Source organism: Muntiacus reevesi, chromosome 5 (assembly GCF_963930625.1).
Source record: "Muntiacus reevesi chromosome 5, mMunRee1.1, whole genome shotgun sequence".
Classification (NCBI taxonomy): domain Eukaryota; kingdom Metazoa; phylum Chordata; class Mammalia; order Artiodactyla; family Cervidae; genus Muntiacus; species Muntiacus reevesi.
In genome coordinates this window covers 102,926,247-102,943,147 of record NC_089253.1, presented here as the reverse complement: position 1 = coordinate 102,943,147, position 16,901 = coordinate 102,926,247, and the positions used below count along the sequence as shown (strand labels likewise).

The window sequence follows — 16,901 nt, the reverse complement described above, 5'->3', positions numbered from 1 at the left end:
CATTTGCTTATTTTAGTAATAAATGACCTTGCCCACTAATTATAAACCCTACCAGCCTACTGTACTGTCTTTTTTCTCTCTCTGTTTAAATTGTGGTACAGGATGAGTTATGATGTTATTACTACTACTATCATATGTATGAGTAGATACCATTTTTATGTTATTATTTATTTTTATGTTATTATTATTTACTTTGCCTTTGTAAGTGTTTCTTGTAGACTAGCCCTTCTATTCTCATTAAAATAGGAGTTTTGCATAGTAATTGAGAGCACAGACTCTGAAACTTGATGACTTGGCATTTTCTAGTGAACCTTGAGCAAATTACTTAACATTAGTATACTGCAGTTTCTTTATCTATGCAGTGGAGATTTGAAGATTAAATATATTTAATGCAAAGTGCCTAAAACAATGCTTGACACATAGTGAGTGTTCAGTATGTTATGGAAGTTTTTGCCAATACTATTGATTGAGTTGAAAGAAAGTCAGCTGAATATCCTCAGTTATTATTTACTTATCCTTTTTGTATTATGTTAAGCTCTACTCTTTTGTTTTCATTAAAAAAAGGCCATTTCTGAGCTTTTCTTTGTTTCATTGAAATTATAGCAGCCCCTGTCTCCTGGGCACACTAACATGGTAATGAATTGGACCTTTAACAATTTTGTTTACTTTACATTTTCTTTTGATAAATTGGATTCTGTTGTTCAGGGATGTTAATCCACCTTGTTCACTAATACATTTTATAATTACAAAAAAATATGACAGACAGTGGGAACCCTGACAGAATTCCCCTCTTGAGATGCTGATATGTTTATGTTGTTTTGTGCTACTCTGTACTAGATGTATGCATTAATCAGATGTCCTGTATGGTTTGTTGCCTTGATGCTTAATCACTTGACTGATGGCCCTTTTGACAAAGAATATAGCCAGTTTCAAACAGCTGAGTTTCATCTTATAGCTGCTTAAATAAATCACTTTTAAAAACAGTTGAAACGTTCCAAGTGTGAAAGAAAAATGCAATTTATTTTCATGTAAGTCCCCATTCAGATGATTTTTCAATGTTTATTTTTTAAATTTAAAAAATTCTGTAAAACTGAATTTATTTCATTGAAATTAACTTTCATAAACTACTTGTTTTATTACTGGTGATAGTGGATAGCAGAAATGAATTTTGTATCACAAGACTTCTTACAGTTCTTTTTTGAATTTCATTGCACCATCAAGTGTGTTTTAATTTGTTTACCTTTCATTTTGTTTTTATTTCAGCCTAACTAGTCATTGTTTATTACTTTTGTTTGTTTTATCAGATTTCAGAAATTAAAGCAGCTGAAATATTATATTGTGAAATGAGAGACTATCTATTTTGAATTAGCTCTGAAAAGCTCTCTGCCTGAAGACTACATTATTCTTTTGAGTTATTCCATGGTTGGTTTCTAGAGTCTGACTTTGTCTTTGGGAACAGATATGATTAAATCTGTTTGAAATTGGGAACAAATGACTCATGTTTGGAACTACTTAAATTCTGAGTCTTAATTATGTGAAAGTACTTGCATTTTTTTTAAAGGTAGCTGTTTTTCTTCCTTTCCTTTTTAATCAGTAATAATGCTATTCTTTATACTTTTTGATCAGTATTTCTATTAAAATCTTATTTTTAAACTAGAGCCTCTGTATCTTAGAATATTAAAATAAGGATACTCTCTAGGTCCTTGTTATACTAATGTATTAAGAAGAAAACATAACCAGAATGTAAGAAAACAATAGCAGTAAAGTCAAAACAAAAAGTTAATAATGAGATGAAACTTTTTATTAACAAAAAGTTAACTCTTTTACAAAACAAAATGTATGAGTTAATAATGATCTGATATAGCTAAATAATTACCTTTATTGAAAAAAGAGAGCTGTGTTGAATAACAGGGTGGCAACAGAGGAAATAGATTTAATTACTTGTTTATGTCATCAAATCCATTTTTCTGATAGTATTTTAATTTATATGCCAGTTTTCTTCCTATAGTGTCTTTAATAAGTTAGTGTTTAAACTTTTTTATATTAAAAACAAATAGTTTGGAAGTAGCATGTTAACTTTTACTAGTACAACCTTTGGAATATTTTTCTTTTATTAGCCATGTGTATTTGTAGATGAAGAAAAAATATTTAGAGATAATATAGCTGGTTTTCCCGTGACATCTCAGCCATAACAAAATTTCCTAAGTTAAGGATAGAATTTCAGTTCTGATAACTCTGATCCTTTACCAGACACAGTAATATTTCTCCTTCAGTGGTGTGAGGTTGTGCATATAAATTGAGTTGGGATAGATGAATAGTTGCCATCAATACAGTTATATTGCATTAGGGTCCACAGGGCAGATAACATTATCTGAGACAATAGTTAGGTTGAAATTGTTGTACAAGTAAGTCTGTTGCATTGCTACATAGTCATATAGTATTGATGGGAGCATTTGCTGAATTTTACAATAGTCAATGATATTTCATGAAATTTCTTTAAAAGTTGCATATATTGAAGAAGGATTTAAAGATGTAATGAAAAGTGAGCATCTCAACGTGTATTTTTATGGGAAATATTCTTGATGTGTACTTATTTTCCTTATTCATTGTCAGCCTAGCAAAACTTCTTGCTATATTATTAACTAACCATATACTTTTTGGTAAAAAGATGTCACAGTTATTCTATAAAGAAAAATATGTAGATATTTGTATCACTTGGTGAATGCTTAAAATCTGCAGAGCACTGCCATATCATTTTAGCCACTTATCAGATGCTTTGGGCAAGTTACTCAACTCCAGTCCTTAGTTTTCTCATATATAAAATGTGGATAGATTAATACTTATCTCAGGGTTGTTATGAGAATTTATTGAGTGGTTATAGTGAGTGGTCAATGAATATTATCTATTATTGGTATTAGTATGTAATTAAAGATCAATAATTCTTATGCATTCTCTTAACTTTATGACTGAGCTTTTAGAAAGGATATTTAACTCATTGAGAAATAATGTGTGTGATGATTCATTTTACTCTTAATTCCATTAGGTTACTTAACATTCTTGTTGATTATATAACAACTTTTTTAGGACTCCAAGTTATGGTCTTTAAAGGCGAATAAAACCTTGTGTTCTGCTTTGGAGTTACTTATTTTGAAACTTGTGTAAAAAGTCAGTAAAAGACAGGTGAATTTTCTTAAGTAACTTGAAAAGAAGGAAAAATTTTTACTTAGTTTTTCCTCTGTTTGTTTGTGGTTCATAAGTCAGAGAGATCATTTTAGATTGGGAGGTGAGAAATGATTGGAGGAAACGTAATGATTATTTAATGATTCCATTCATATGTATATTTTATCCTTTTATTGTTATACCTTCCTTAGTTGTGTCATAATTCAGCTTGTGTACTCATTAATTTATTAAAATAACATTAAATATTGTGAAATTCTATCATCTACACAGAATGGTAGGTAGAGAAAAAGCTAAAATTAAGGAAAAGGTTTATTGACTATTCTCTTTTGATGTATTTTTAATATACCAAACCATTAAATCTTCCCTCAATACTTTTACAGTGTAACTTGTTAGCCTTGACAGTTTGGTATGTTGTAATATGGTTATTAAAGATGAATTGAAAATCATGTCAAGTTTCTAGGAACCAAAAATACCATCTGTGGTTCAGAATTGTATAGCTATGCAGTTCTCCACCACTCTTAATTTTATATGTCTTGATAATGACTTAATCTCCAAAAGGCCTAATACAATTTGAAGGCATTTCAAGTAGATCTGTTATTATTTTAGATAGAATCACTTTAGAAATAGGGGAGAAAAAAAAACAAATTCTGAAATGTTGTCATCGTAACATCACAAGGATAAGTAAATAGTCTTACTGATCCAAGTATGTACTTTGTTCCTTAGTATTGAATTTGACCGGGATTGTGACTACTTTGCAATTGCTGGGGTTACAAAGAAGATTAAAGTCTATGAATATGGCACGGTCATTCAGGATGCGGTGGATATTCATTACCCTGAAAATGAAATGACCTGCAATTCCAAAATCAGGTATTTACATTATTTACTTGGCATGATGTAGTCTGTATGCAACAGTATCTGTGATTAGTATGTTTGTTATTTTTACCTTTTCACTCGTTCGTGATGAACATTATTAATTATATATAGAAGATACATCAGAATATCTTTTTTTTTAATAGATATTGATCGCTTTTTCCTTGTGGGGGTTAGTAGTTAGTGTTTTTCTATTTGCCAAATGAAAATCTTCTTTCCTTTAATCAAATGTCTTTATTGTAGATGACCTTTCATGGGGTATTGAATGAAAGATTACTGTAGCCAGTAGTATCTCAGAGTCTGGAATTTTTCCTCTAGCATGCACATATCTCTAACTTTTATAATTGTTTACAATTTTAAGAATTCTTTTCACAAGAATGGTATGTGTCTTTTTGTGAGGGCATAGTATTTAAGTTTCATGTATTAACGGCTAGAGTTTATAACGAGTGCTTTTTAAACCTGGAATACTGTTAAAACTGCAGAAAGTAGACCCAGCTTCTGATATGCCCCCACAAAATCTAAAAGGAATGTTAGAATCTTCATGTTTAAAACAAGCTTCCTAAGCTATTTTCATAGGCACTGGCTTCAAAGGGAGTGACATCAAGAAACTAATAGTAAATTTGCTTAAAACTTTGAACATTTTCCAGTTATTCTTGTACCTTTTTTATCTGGATGAATGACATATAATATATGTGGTCACTTTAATAATGTTAATATTATAGCAAGTACTGTAGTCTTTATTTGTATAGCTTTCTTTTCTGTTTCCTAATTCATATAAAAATAGTAGACTGATCTAACTGGTGTTCATCATTGAGAATGTGTAATGGTTATCTACTTAGTTTATATACTTTATTCCTAAGTGAAAAGAATGCAGCATGAGTGAGACATAATTTTATTGAATCCTTCAGTGGCAGGCATCATCATCAGTTCTTTGTCTTAAGCAGACCATCATTACCCTGTTTTATACACGAGAAAGCTGGAACACAGAAAGGGTTCATTAACTTGTTGATGGTTGTACAGCTGGTCTCTGGAGTAGCCAAGATTCGAGTAGAATCTAGCTCTTAACCGTTTCATGCTACTCATTTGTAAAATAGAGGCTCTAATAGTAATACCTATTTCATAGGATTATACCTTAAATAAATCCACATGATGCACTCAGCAAAGTACTTGACCCATATCAAGAATTCATAATACATGTTACCATAATGAAAATATGGATTAGAGGGTTTACCTTGTCTGTCTTGACAAGGTAAAGTAATATAGTAGTATTTTATGCACCTTGGAATAAAGAGAAGGAAACTTCAAATCTGGAAACAATGGACTTGGGGTTGAAAGGGTCAATATGTAAGCTTCCCTGAAATTCATTTGGAGCACACCAGTTGTGAAAGTGAAGTGAATTGCCCAAAGCCACAGCTAGTAAGTTGCAGATCTGGAATTTAAACTCAGGTCTGACTAAATCCAAGGCTCTTGACTATTCCACATAATTTCCCCCAGAAATTCTAATAAGTATATCTAAAGCTGCAAATAAATTCTTCAACCCCTAAAATGTCGCACAAATACAGCTAGAAGACAGCAAAAAGGCTTTGTGTACAAATGCTTGGAAATCACCTAGGTCAGCTGCTTTGCTTTCTAAGTGACTTTTTTCTTTAATATACATTAGCTTTACTGTATGTGTGATGCACATATATATCTAGCCAAAAGTATATATTTTTAGATGTTGCATTCTCAATATTGAAACATTTGAGAAATAGCCGAAACCATAAATGTTAGAATTTTAATTCTGTTAAATGCATTTTATTGAAATTTGAACCATACACTTATGTTAGTCAACATTTGCTTGTAAACCCAGAGACTCAATTCAGACTAGTTTACTGGCTTATATGATCTGACACAACTGGATGTAGGGGCCTGAAGGGTCTGATTTAGTCTCTGCCACTCTGCCATGACATACGTGTGCCCCCCTGGCCTGTGTTATCTCTACCTGCAGACATGTATTCCTCATGTGTCAAGGATGGCCAGTAGGAACTTTAGGCACACCATATCTGTCTTCTAGCTGGTGATAAGAGTGAAAAATGGTTATGGTTTGTAACTTGGTGGTTTCAATTGAAAAATCTGAGAATTATTTGATGTCTTCTTCCTTGATAGATTGTGGGCAGAATAATTATTGTGAATTTGTGTAGACCATTTTGAAAGTGTTCTAATCTTTCTGAACACATCCAAATTCTTTGTATCCATTGCTGTTTCTTTTTATGTAAAACAAGGCTTAACTTAATATCCCTTTCTTTCAGCTGTATCAGTTGGAGTAGTTATCATAAGAACCTATTAGCCAGCAGTGATTATGAAGGCACCGTCATCCTATGGGATGGATTCACAGGACAGAGGTCAAAGGTCTATCAGGTAAATAAGAATACTGGTTACCTGTTGTTGTTGTTACTGTTTAGTCGCTCAGTTGTGTCCAACTCTTTGCAATCCCATGGACTGTAGCACACCAGGTTCCCTGTCCATCACTATCTCCAGAGTTTGTTCAAACTTATGTCCATTGAGTCGATGATGCCATCCAACAATCTCATCCTCTTATCATCACGTTCTCCTTTTGCCCTCAATCTCTCCCAGCATCAGGGTCTTTTCCAATGAGTCAGCTCTTTGCATCAGGCGGCCAAAATATTAGAGCTTTGTTGTAAGAATCACATTTGTACTTTTTAATAATTATAGAGCTTCATATGTTTTATAATTACAAATTTAAAATCATTATTTAGTATTTTCTCAGTTCCTCAGTTCAGTCGCTCAGTCATACCTGACGCTTTGCGACCCCATGGACTGCAGCACACCTGGTTTCCCTGTCCATCACCAACTTCCAGAGCTTGCTCAAACTCATGTCCATTGAGTCAGGGATGCCATCCAACCATCTACCTATGTAATTCCAGTAATGCTTTTCTGACGCATCTCTTCAGACTCTTTACATTTGTGGGATATATCAAATGAATTTCCAAAAGTGGTAATTTTATAAATGTATATTTAAAAAGTTTATGAACTACTTTACATCTTATTTATTTTCATAGCCAGTTCTTTCTCCCTCTTACCATAGTGATAAATTGGTATCAAGTTTGTTTATTTGTTTTGCTTTATTTAAGATCTATATTCTGAGACTACTTTGTCTTCCTTCTACATCTAGGAGCATGAGAAGAGATGTTGGAGTGTTGACTTTAATTTGATGGATCCTAAACTCTTGGCTTCAGGTTCTGATGATGCAAAAGGTACTATTTGGGTCTCCTCTCTTGACTTAATTCCTTTTAAAACCTAACAGAAATACAGATATTTATTGAAACCCATAGCGATCCTTTGCGATTACTGATTATTCTAAAAATAGTCTAATAAGCACAAAAATCTGTATTTCTTGGAGTGAAAGAAAAATGAATATTCTGCATCTTTATTATAATATTTTTTCTGAATTCATGCCACACTGTGATGTTTTTATAACCAGTTCCTTTACATATACTGTGAAATGAGCTTTTTTGTTGAAATATTTAGACGTCGCTGTATTTTGAATTGTATTAAATTCTGAGTGTATACCAAAATCTTTTAATGAAGTTTATCATGTTTCAAGGCAGAAATTCTATATTTCTTTCTGCCAGTTTAATTGATCCCTCTTTCTGTTTTTGTATATGTATGTGTGTGTGTGTCTGTCTTTACTATTCATTCTTTACTGTTGTTGTCTTGTTTTGGCCTATTTCTTCTCCAGATTAGATTTATAAAGCCCTGTTAACAGATGTCTTTTATCTTGGCCCTTTCCTTCTTTACAATATGTAACTTGCAGACTAGTGAATAGATAGGCAGGGGTAGCTCTAGAGTTGAAAACTTTATTTCACAGTGATTGTTGTTGTTGTTGTTGTTGTTCAGTCTCTCGGTCATGTCCGACTCTTTGCAACCCCTTCAACTGCAGCACGCCAGGCTTCCCTGTCCTTCACCATCTCCTGGAGCTTGCCCAAACTCATGTCCATTGGGTCGGTGATGCCATCCAACCTTCTCATTCTCTGTTGTCCCCTTCTCCTGCCTTCAGTCTTTCCCAGTATAAGAGTCTTTTCTAATGAGTCAGCTCTTCACATCATGTGGCCCAAGTATTGGAGCTTCACCTTCAGCCTGAGTCCTTCCATTGAATACTCAGGACTGATTTCCTTTAGGATTGACTGGTTTGATCTTCTTGCAGCCCAAGAGACTCTCAGGAGTCTTCTCCAACACCACAGTTCAAAAGCATCAATTCTTCAGCTCTGCTTTCTTTATGGTCCAACTCTCACATCCATACATGACTACTGAAAAAACCATAGCTTTGACTAGACGGACCTTTGTTGGCAAAGTAATGTGTCTGCTTTTTAATATGCTGTCTAGGTTTGTCATAGCTTTTCTTCCAAGGAACAAGGGCCTTTTAATTTCATGGCTGCAGTCACCATCTGCAGTGATTTTGGGGCCCAAGAAAATAAATGTCTGTCACTGTTTCCATTGTTTACCCATCTATGACTGGATGTCATGATCTTCATTTTAGGAGTGTTGAGTTTTAAGTCAGCCTTTTCACTCTCTTCTTTCACCTTCATTAAGAGACTCTTTAGTTCCTCTTCGCTAAGGATGGTGTCATCTACATATCTGAGATTATTGGTATTTCTCCCCACAATCTTGATTCCAGCTTGTGCTTCATCAAACCTGGCATTTAACATGATGTACTCTGCATATAAGTTAAATAAGCAAGGTGACAGTATACAGCCTTGACATACTCCTTTCCTAGTTTGGAACCAGTCCTTTGTTCTATGTCCGATTTTAACTGTTGCTTCTTGACCTGCATACAGGTTTCTTAGAAGGCAGATGAGATGGTTTGGTATTCCCATCTCTTGAAGAATATTCCACGGTTTGTTCTGACCTACACAGTCAAAGGCTTTAGCGTTATCAGTGAAGCAGAAATAGATGTTTTTCTGCAATTCTCTTGCTTTTTCTGTGATCCAACAGATGTTGGCAATTTGATCTCTGGTTTCTCTGCCTTTTCTTAATCCAGCTTGAACATTTGGGAGTTCTCAGTTCAGGTACTATTGAAGCCTAGCATGGAGAATTTTCTGCATTACTTTTGGTAGCATGTGAAATGAGTGCAGTTGTGCAGTAGTTTGAATGATAGAGCTGTCCTATTCTGTAAAAGAGAAATGACATGACTGGATTGCCCTCCAAAAATTTTTGGATCAAAGAGAAGTAGCTAGTTGTTTATCCACAGTATATATAGATTGTAACATTTTCCTTCATGATTGCTGTAAGAAATTATCTTTGAATTTCTAAAATAGATCATTGTGTTATAATTGATTTTTTTAAAATGTTGTAATACAGAGCTTCACTAATCAATGTTAAATACTTCTTAAAAATAATGTAGTGGGTAGCATTTATTGAGAATACTTGTGTTTTTGTACTGAAGATTAACATTTGTTCAAAGGTGGTGACTGGCTAGTTTCCTCAGAAAAATATAACTAATTTAAGTAGAAAGAGCAATTTTAATTAGGAAGAGATTTTTTTAAATTACTTATTGATTTTAAATTGTTTTAAAATACACATATAATTAACCACGTTAAGTGTACTGTTCAGTGGCATTAATTACCTTCAGTTTGTCTTCATCATTGTCAATCTATAGAACTTTTCTCATATTGCAAACCTAAAACTCTGTTTCAGAAACTATTTCTGTTTTACTGAAACAGTAACTCCTCATTCCCCCTTCATCAGCTCCTGGCAGTCTCCCTTCTCCTTTCTTTCTCTATGAAGTTTACTAGTTCTCTTCTGTGTCATATATGAATATTTGTCCTTTGTGACTGTTGTATTTCACTCAGCATAATGTCTTCTAGATTTTTCCATGTTGTAGCTTATGTTAAAATTTCCATCTTTATTAAGACTGAAAAATAATCTACTGTAGAGATATATTATATTTTGTTTCATTTGTTGACTGGTGGATGGATCTTGGGTTGCTTCCACTTTAGGGCTATTATAAATAACGTTGCTATGAACATGAATGGCAAAATATCTCTTCATATCCCTGTATTAAGTTCTTCTGGGCATATACTCAGAAATGAGATTACTGGGTCATATGATATATAGTTAATTTTTTAGAAACTGCCATTGTGTTTCCCAAAATGGCTACACCATTTTATATTCCCACCAATAGCACCCAACTATTTCTGTTTCTCCACATCCTTGCCAATACCTGTTCTTCCCCCACTTTTTAAAAAATAATGATTTTAATGGGTATGAAGTGGTATTTTATTGTGGTTTTGCTTTGCTTTCATTTCTTCAGTGATAGTGAGGTCAAGCATTTTTTCATGTGCTTATTGACTATTTGTATATCTTCTGAGGAGAAAAATTTATTCAAGTCTTGTGCCCATTTTGATTGTATTTTTTTCTTGCTGCTGTTGAATTTCAGGCATACTCCCTGTATCATAGTCCATATCAGATATATTATTTTTTGATAGTGTGCTTTGATGCACACAGCTTTTTCATATTGATGAAATGCAGATTGCCTATTTTTTCTTTTATTGCCTACTCTTTTCGCGTCATGTTCAAAAAGGCACTACCGTGTCCAGTGTAATAAAGCTTTTGCCCTGTCTTCTTCTAATGGGTTTATAGTTTTAGCTCTTACATTTGTGGTTTTGATCCGTTTTGGGTTAACTTTTGTGTAAGGTATAAAGTAATGGTCTGACTCCGTTGTTTACATGCGAATATCCAGTTTTCGCAACACCACTTCTTGAAAAGATTATCCTTTCCCCACTGAAAGATGTTAGCACCTTTGTTAAAAATCATTTGATCGTATCTGTGAGGGTTTATTTTTGAACTTTCTTCTCTTCCATTGGTCTCCGTGTTTCTTTATGCCACTGCCACACTGTTTTGATTACTGTAGCTTTGTCTTGAAGTTGGAAAGTGAGTCTTCCATTATTTTTTTTTCTTTTTCTTCAAGATTGTTTTGGCTATTTTAGGCCTATTGAGATTCCATATAAATTTTAGGATGCGTTTTATTCTATTTCTGCAAAAAACTTCATTGAGATTTTGTTAAGGATTGCCTTGAGGCTTGTCAATTTAGTCTTTTTAAACGAGCTTTTGGTTTCGTTGATTTTTCTCTATTGACTTCCTGATTTAAATTTACTGATTTTTCTTCAGATTTTTATTACTTCTCTTCTGCTTTCTTTGGATTTAATTTGCTCTTCTCTTTCTAGTTTCCTAAAATGGAAGCTTGGATTATTGATTTTAGATCTTTTTTCTTGCTAATATATGCATTCAGTGCTATAAATTTTCCTCTGAGTGATGCATCCCACAGATTTCTTTATTAAATTATATTTTCATTCTCATTTAGTTCAAAATATTCCTAATTTTTGCTTTAGGTTTCTTATTTGACTTATGTGTTACTTAGAAGTATGTTGTTTGATCTCCAAATATAATCCGCTGTAGTCTGAGCAATATATCGTATGGTTTTTTTGTTTTTTTTTTTTTTTAATAATTTGTTAAGGTGTTTTACGGCCCAGAGTGTGATCTGTCTTAATGAATGATCCATGTGAGTTTGGGAAGAATGTGTATCCTACTGTTGTTAGATAAAGTAATGTGTAAATATCAGTTATATCCAGTTTGATTCATTATTGAGTTCAACTACATTCTTACTGATGTTCTGCTTGCTGGATCTGTCCATTTCTGATACAGGAGTGTGACACTTTTTTGATTCTACATTGATCTATGTATCTCTTCTTTTACTGTATGACATTGTCTCGCTTTGTAGCTTAAGTCTTGGAATCATTTAGTGTGAGCTCTTCATCTTCCTTCTTGAAAATTATTTTAGCTCTGCAGTTTCTCTGCTTTTCCACAAACACTTTAGGATCAAGTTACTAGTAGCTATAGAAAATTGTGCTGGGATATTGATTGAGATAGTACTGACTTTAAAAGCTTCTCAGATGGCTCAGTGGTAAAGAATCCACCAGACAATGCAGGAGACACAGGTTCAATCCCTGGGTCGGGAAGATTCCCTGGAAGAGGAAATAGCAACCCATTCCAGTATTCTTGCCTGGAAAATCCCATGGACAGAGGAGACTGACAGGCTACAGTCCATGAGGCTGTAAAGAGTCGGACATAACTGAGCAACTGAGCACACACACTTAACCAATTAACAGTGTTGTGATAGTTTCAGGGGTACAGCAAAGGGACTCAGCCATGCATATACATGTATGCATTCTTCCCCAGACTCCTCTCCATTCAGGCTCCATTCTGCTCACGTAACACTGAGCAGAGTTCCATATGCTCTACTGTAGGCCCTTATTGGTTATCCGTTTCAAATATAGCAGTGTGTACATGTCCATTCCAAACTCCCTAAGTATCCCTTCCTCCCAGCAACCATAAGTTCATTCTCTAAGTCTGTGAATCTCTTTCTGTTTCCCACATAAAATTTTAAAATCATGGATTTCTTAAGCGAAAGATAAAATAAGAACTGCTTCCAGGTACTTTAAGTGACATTTGTGTATGTATCATATATACAATGTGAGATATATATATATATATATATATATATATATATATATATATATGTATGTATATAAATCATACATGTGAAAATGTGTGTGTATATGAAGTTCTCAAAAGTTTAATAGGTTGGAAGATAAGCCATGTAGTTTCCCTGCTCATACACATACACACACACAATTTAAAGAATGCTAAAACAAATACACATGTGTTTCCAGACTGCTTTTTTTTCTTAACCTGTCTTGTATGCCTTAGTTAAGAGATCATATTTTTCTCTCATATATTGATTGTCTGTGTTGTTTTCTGACTTTGAAACTAAGCTCTGTTGGTTTAAATACACTGTTCTATTGAACATTGTTCATTTATTCAGTTTAAATATTTTTGATTCTACTAAATCAAAATACTTAGATGAGCATGAAAAGACAGCTGTTGAAGCAGACTCCCTAGGTTGTAGAAGCCTTGGCTCATGTATTGTTTATTTTCATTTTTATTGTTATTCTTCTTAGTGAAGCTATGGTCTACCAACTTGGACAACTCAGTGGCAAGCATTGAGGCGAAGGCGAACGTGTGCTGTGTCAAATTCAGCCCCTCTTCCAGATACCATTTGGCTTTCGGCTGTGCAGGTAAGAAATGAAAGATTTGTCTTCTTTTGATGTCAGTTTTCATGACTAAGGTAAAAAAACATTTTAAAAAGAATAGCTTTCTTTGTAGCTTTAAACTTTGTTTTCATTATTACACTCTAAATTAGAAGTATGTAGTATACCATTTTTACTCATTAATTGCTGTGCTTTAATTTTAGCATTCCATCTCCCATGTTTAAAACATAAAGATGTGTTTGTTGATTATTTTTGTTTTTGTTCCTCTAAGTCTTTGCATACCCAGATTTATGCTTGTTTACAAATTTAGGTCATAATGATGCTTAAATATTGTATAGACACGGGAAACCTTTTGTTTTTAAATTATGGGAAACCTACTATAAAACCTTGAACAGTTCCTGAGTGCCTACTATGTACAACGCACCCATCTAGGGACAGTGAATACAATAGATTAAATCTTATGTTGTGCAATACGTGCTAACGTAGTAAGTACCAGAAAAAATCATACCAAAGAATTTTTTGTTAAAGTGTTTTTCTTAACTAGGGTGACCAAATGTCTGCGTTTGCCTGGGGCAGTCCTAGTTTATATTTGTCTTACCATTATAATAACTGTTAGGCCCTTATTTCATTCCCAAAAGTGTTCTGGGTTGAAAGGTTTATTATGTGATCACTCTGCTCTTAATTCCTTTGTCTTCTATATCTGATTTCCTACCTTGAGTGTTTACTGAAGCAGCAAACACTTGTATTTTAACTTTTACATTGCTAAATCTCCTTGATTCTTGATTCATTTTTTTTTATTGGTAATCTCGGTTAAAAAAATAAAGATTATCTAGCACAATATCATGAACACAATAATTACTTTTTTAAAAGGTAATTTTAAATCTTAATTTGTCATTACATCTTTTCCTTATTCCAACTTACTGTGTATTTCACTTGGATACTAACATACTTTCATAGTTAAATTCCAGGAGAACATGTATATGTGGGTAGAATTCCCTTTTCGTTAGCAGATACATTTTCCCCCCAGTATGCTGCTCTTTTCCATTGGGAACCAGTATTCTCTTATTTAAATCCTTCTTTGTCACTGACTAGAAATGTTACTTGGGGCAAGTTGATTAAATTCTCTCCCCAAGTTCCTTATCCTTAAAATGGAGTTACATCTTTTGGGGCTCTTAATGAGGATTATGAAAGGAAGATGCTATGTGTAAAGCTCTTAGAATATGATGCTCAATAATTTCTAAGGTATTTTTGTTAATTAATACTTGTCAGTCATTTAGATAAAGTAGTTTTTTGAGTTTTTTAATGTTATAAAAACACTATTAGTCATCATTTTTAATAGAAAAATGATGGTCATATTTATAATCAATATGAAATATGTACAAATGCCAGACGTGAGCATCTTTAAAATTTCTCCTTCCTGGAAAGGAGAAATCTACTTTAAAAATGCCTCAACTATCTGGCAGGCAGTTTTGTCCTCACTGTGTTAAATTTTCATGTATTTCTTAGTTAATTTTTACGTTTCCATGTAAGCTTTAAGATTTATATTTTTCCAGTTCTACAAAAATTCTTTTGGGATTCTCATCTGAATTACCCTATATTTATTAGTTAATTTTGGAACCAGTGATATTAAGATAGTTCATCTTACTACAGTTACATGGGATATCTTTTTGTTTGTTTGGATTATTTTCTGTCTTTCAAAGAGATTTTTAGTTTTAGTTGTTTTCACTTACATTTTAGGTCTTTCTGGTTAATTTTTTCTATGTTTGCTATAATTTTGTTATTATTTTTTCCCATTCCTTTAACTATTGTTTGCTGAGAGTAAAAAACAAAAAGCTGTTGATACTTGAATATTTGTATTATATCTAGGCATTGTTCTTATTAAATCTGGTAACTTTTTATTAGAGTCCTTTGGGCAATCTGTTTATATTTGATAGTAGCCAAAAGTGATGGTTGTATTTTTCTCTTTTCTAATGATTTTTTACATTCTCTTTTTTTAAAAGGCATGTTATATACTAATTATAGTTATTTTTCCCATATATTTCCTTTAGTTGAATCAGCTTTAGTGGTTTGCTGTTCATGATATCCCCTTTTGAAGAATAGCTTTGTGGGTTTTTAAAAATTTTTTGGCCTTGCTCCATGGCTTGCAGGATCTTACTGCCCTGAGCAGGAATTGAACCCAGGCCTTTGACAGTAGAAGTGCAGAGTCCTAACCACTGAACTGCCAGGGAATTCCCTGAAGAATAGTATTTATTAAATTCAAATCATTTATTTAACTGTTTCTTAGTTACGAGCAAATTCAGTATTTTATCAGGTGCCTTTTCAGCATCACTTTATATAATCATATGGTTTAATTTGTTGAGATATGCTTATACATTTTCTGATATTATATTTGTGTTTCTAGAGTAAACCTAGAATTTAGGTTTAGCATTAATGTGGAATTCTTTTGATAAATTGCTAGACTTTTTGGCTTATATTTTTAATATCTGTAAACATAAATTGGTCTATAATCTTCTGTCTCCTTTTTAGCCATTTTTAACATCTGTTATTTTGTAACTTTCATATGTTAGTCTTGAACTTCTTTTGTTAAATTTATTCCTAAGTGTTTTATTACTGAATGGAATTGTCTTAATTTTATTTTTGGATTGTTTGTTGCTTGGCTTCAGAAATACAATCAATTTTTTGCATATTGATTTTGCATCCTGTAATCTTGGTACTCATGTTTTTTTTCTCATAGTTTTAAGGTTAATTTCTTGAGATTTTCTACATTTAGGATTGTATCATCTGTGAATAAAAATAATTTTATTTCTTCTTGTACTATGTTAATGCTTTTTTCTTTATTGCATGAATTAAAAGCTCTTATATAATACTGAATGAAATTGGAAGAAGGGATTTCCTTATCTTAGGGGGAAGTATTCATTCATTCACAATGAAGTGTGATGTTAGCTGTGAGTTTTTGTAGATACCCTTTATCAGGTTAAGTTTCCTTCTATTACTAGTTGTGAAAAGTATTTATTATTATGTTATTAGATTTTGTCTAAAGTTTTTCTACCTATGTTGAGATGATCTTGTGATTTATGTTATTTATTATAATAATATGAGGTATTTCATGGGGGGGATTGGTTGTTGTTTTAATGTTAAAGCAACTTTTCATTCCTGGGAAAAATCTGTCTTGACCACGTTGTGAAATTTTTTTTCACTTGTTGCTGGATTTAGTTTGCTAAAGTACTATTGGCCTCATAGAATGACTTGGGAATTGTTTCCTCATTTGCTTACTGAATGAGTTTGTAAAGGATTATTATTATTTCTTCTATAAATATTTGGCAGAGTATATCAGTGAAACCATCTGGACTTGGACTTTTCTTTGTGGAAAAATTTTATATTACCTAGTTCAGTTTCTTTACTTTTTGTAAGTTTGTTCAGATTTTCTATTTCTTCTTGAAGTTCTTTTTGGTAAGAATTTTTAAATCTAATTTTTCTAATTAGTGAGCATGAAGTTGTTCATAAGATTCTCTTGTGATTTAATTCCTTTAAATTTCATCTTCCTTTAGTGTTCTGTAATGTCAGTTGTAATATTCCTTCTTTCATTCTTGATTGGTTATTTGTGTCTTCTGTCTTTTTTCTTCTTCGTTCTAGCTAAATATTTGTTACATTCTTCAAAGTTGGGGTGTGTGTGGTGGGTGGTGCTTCTGGGGCCAGAACACCACACATTCCCACTGTTTTTAATGTTCTTATGCAAATTTGATT

General features: G+C 32.8%; 1 protein-coding gene across 4 annotated transcripts in view; it reads left to right on the top strand.

The window, feature by feature from the left end:
- The window catches only part of COP1 (COP1 E3 ubiquitin ligase), a 226,255-nt gene that overhangs the window by 136,764 nt on the left and 72,590 nt on the right, over positions 1 to 16,901 (top strand). For all 4 annotated transcript variants that reach the window (XM_065936106.1, XM_065936107.1, XM_065936105.1 and 1 more), the window contains 4 exons: positions 3,904 to 4,047; positions 6,339 to 6,447; positions 7,223 to 7,304; positions 13,068 to 13,184. In XM_065936106.1, coding sequence (XP_065792178.1) covers positions 3,904 to 4,047; positions 6,339 to 6,447; positions 7,223 to 7,304; positions 13,068 to 13,184 — 452 coding nt within the window. The remainder of the gene's footprint in view (positions 1 to 3,903; positions 4,048 to 6,338; positions 6,448 to 7,222; positions 7,305 to 13,067; positions 13,185 to 16,901) is intronic.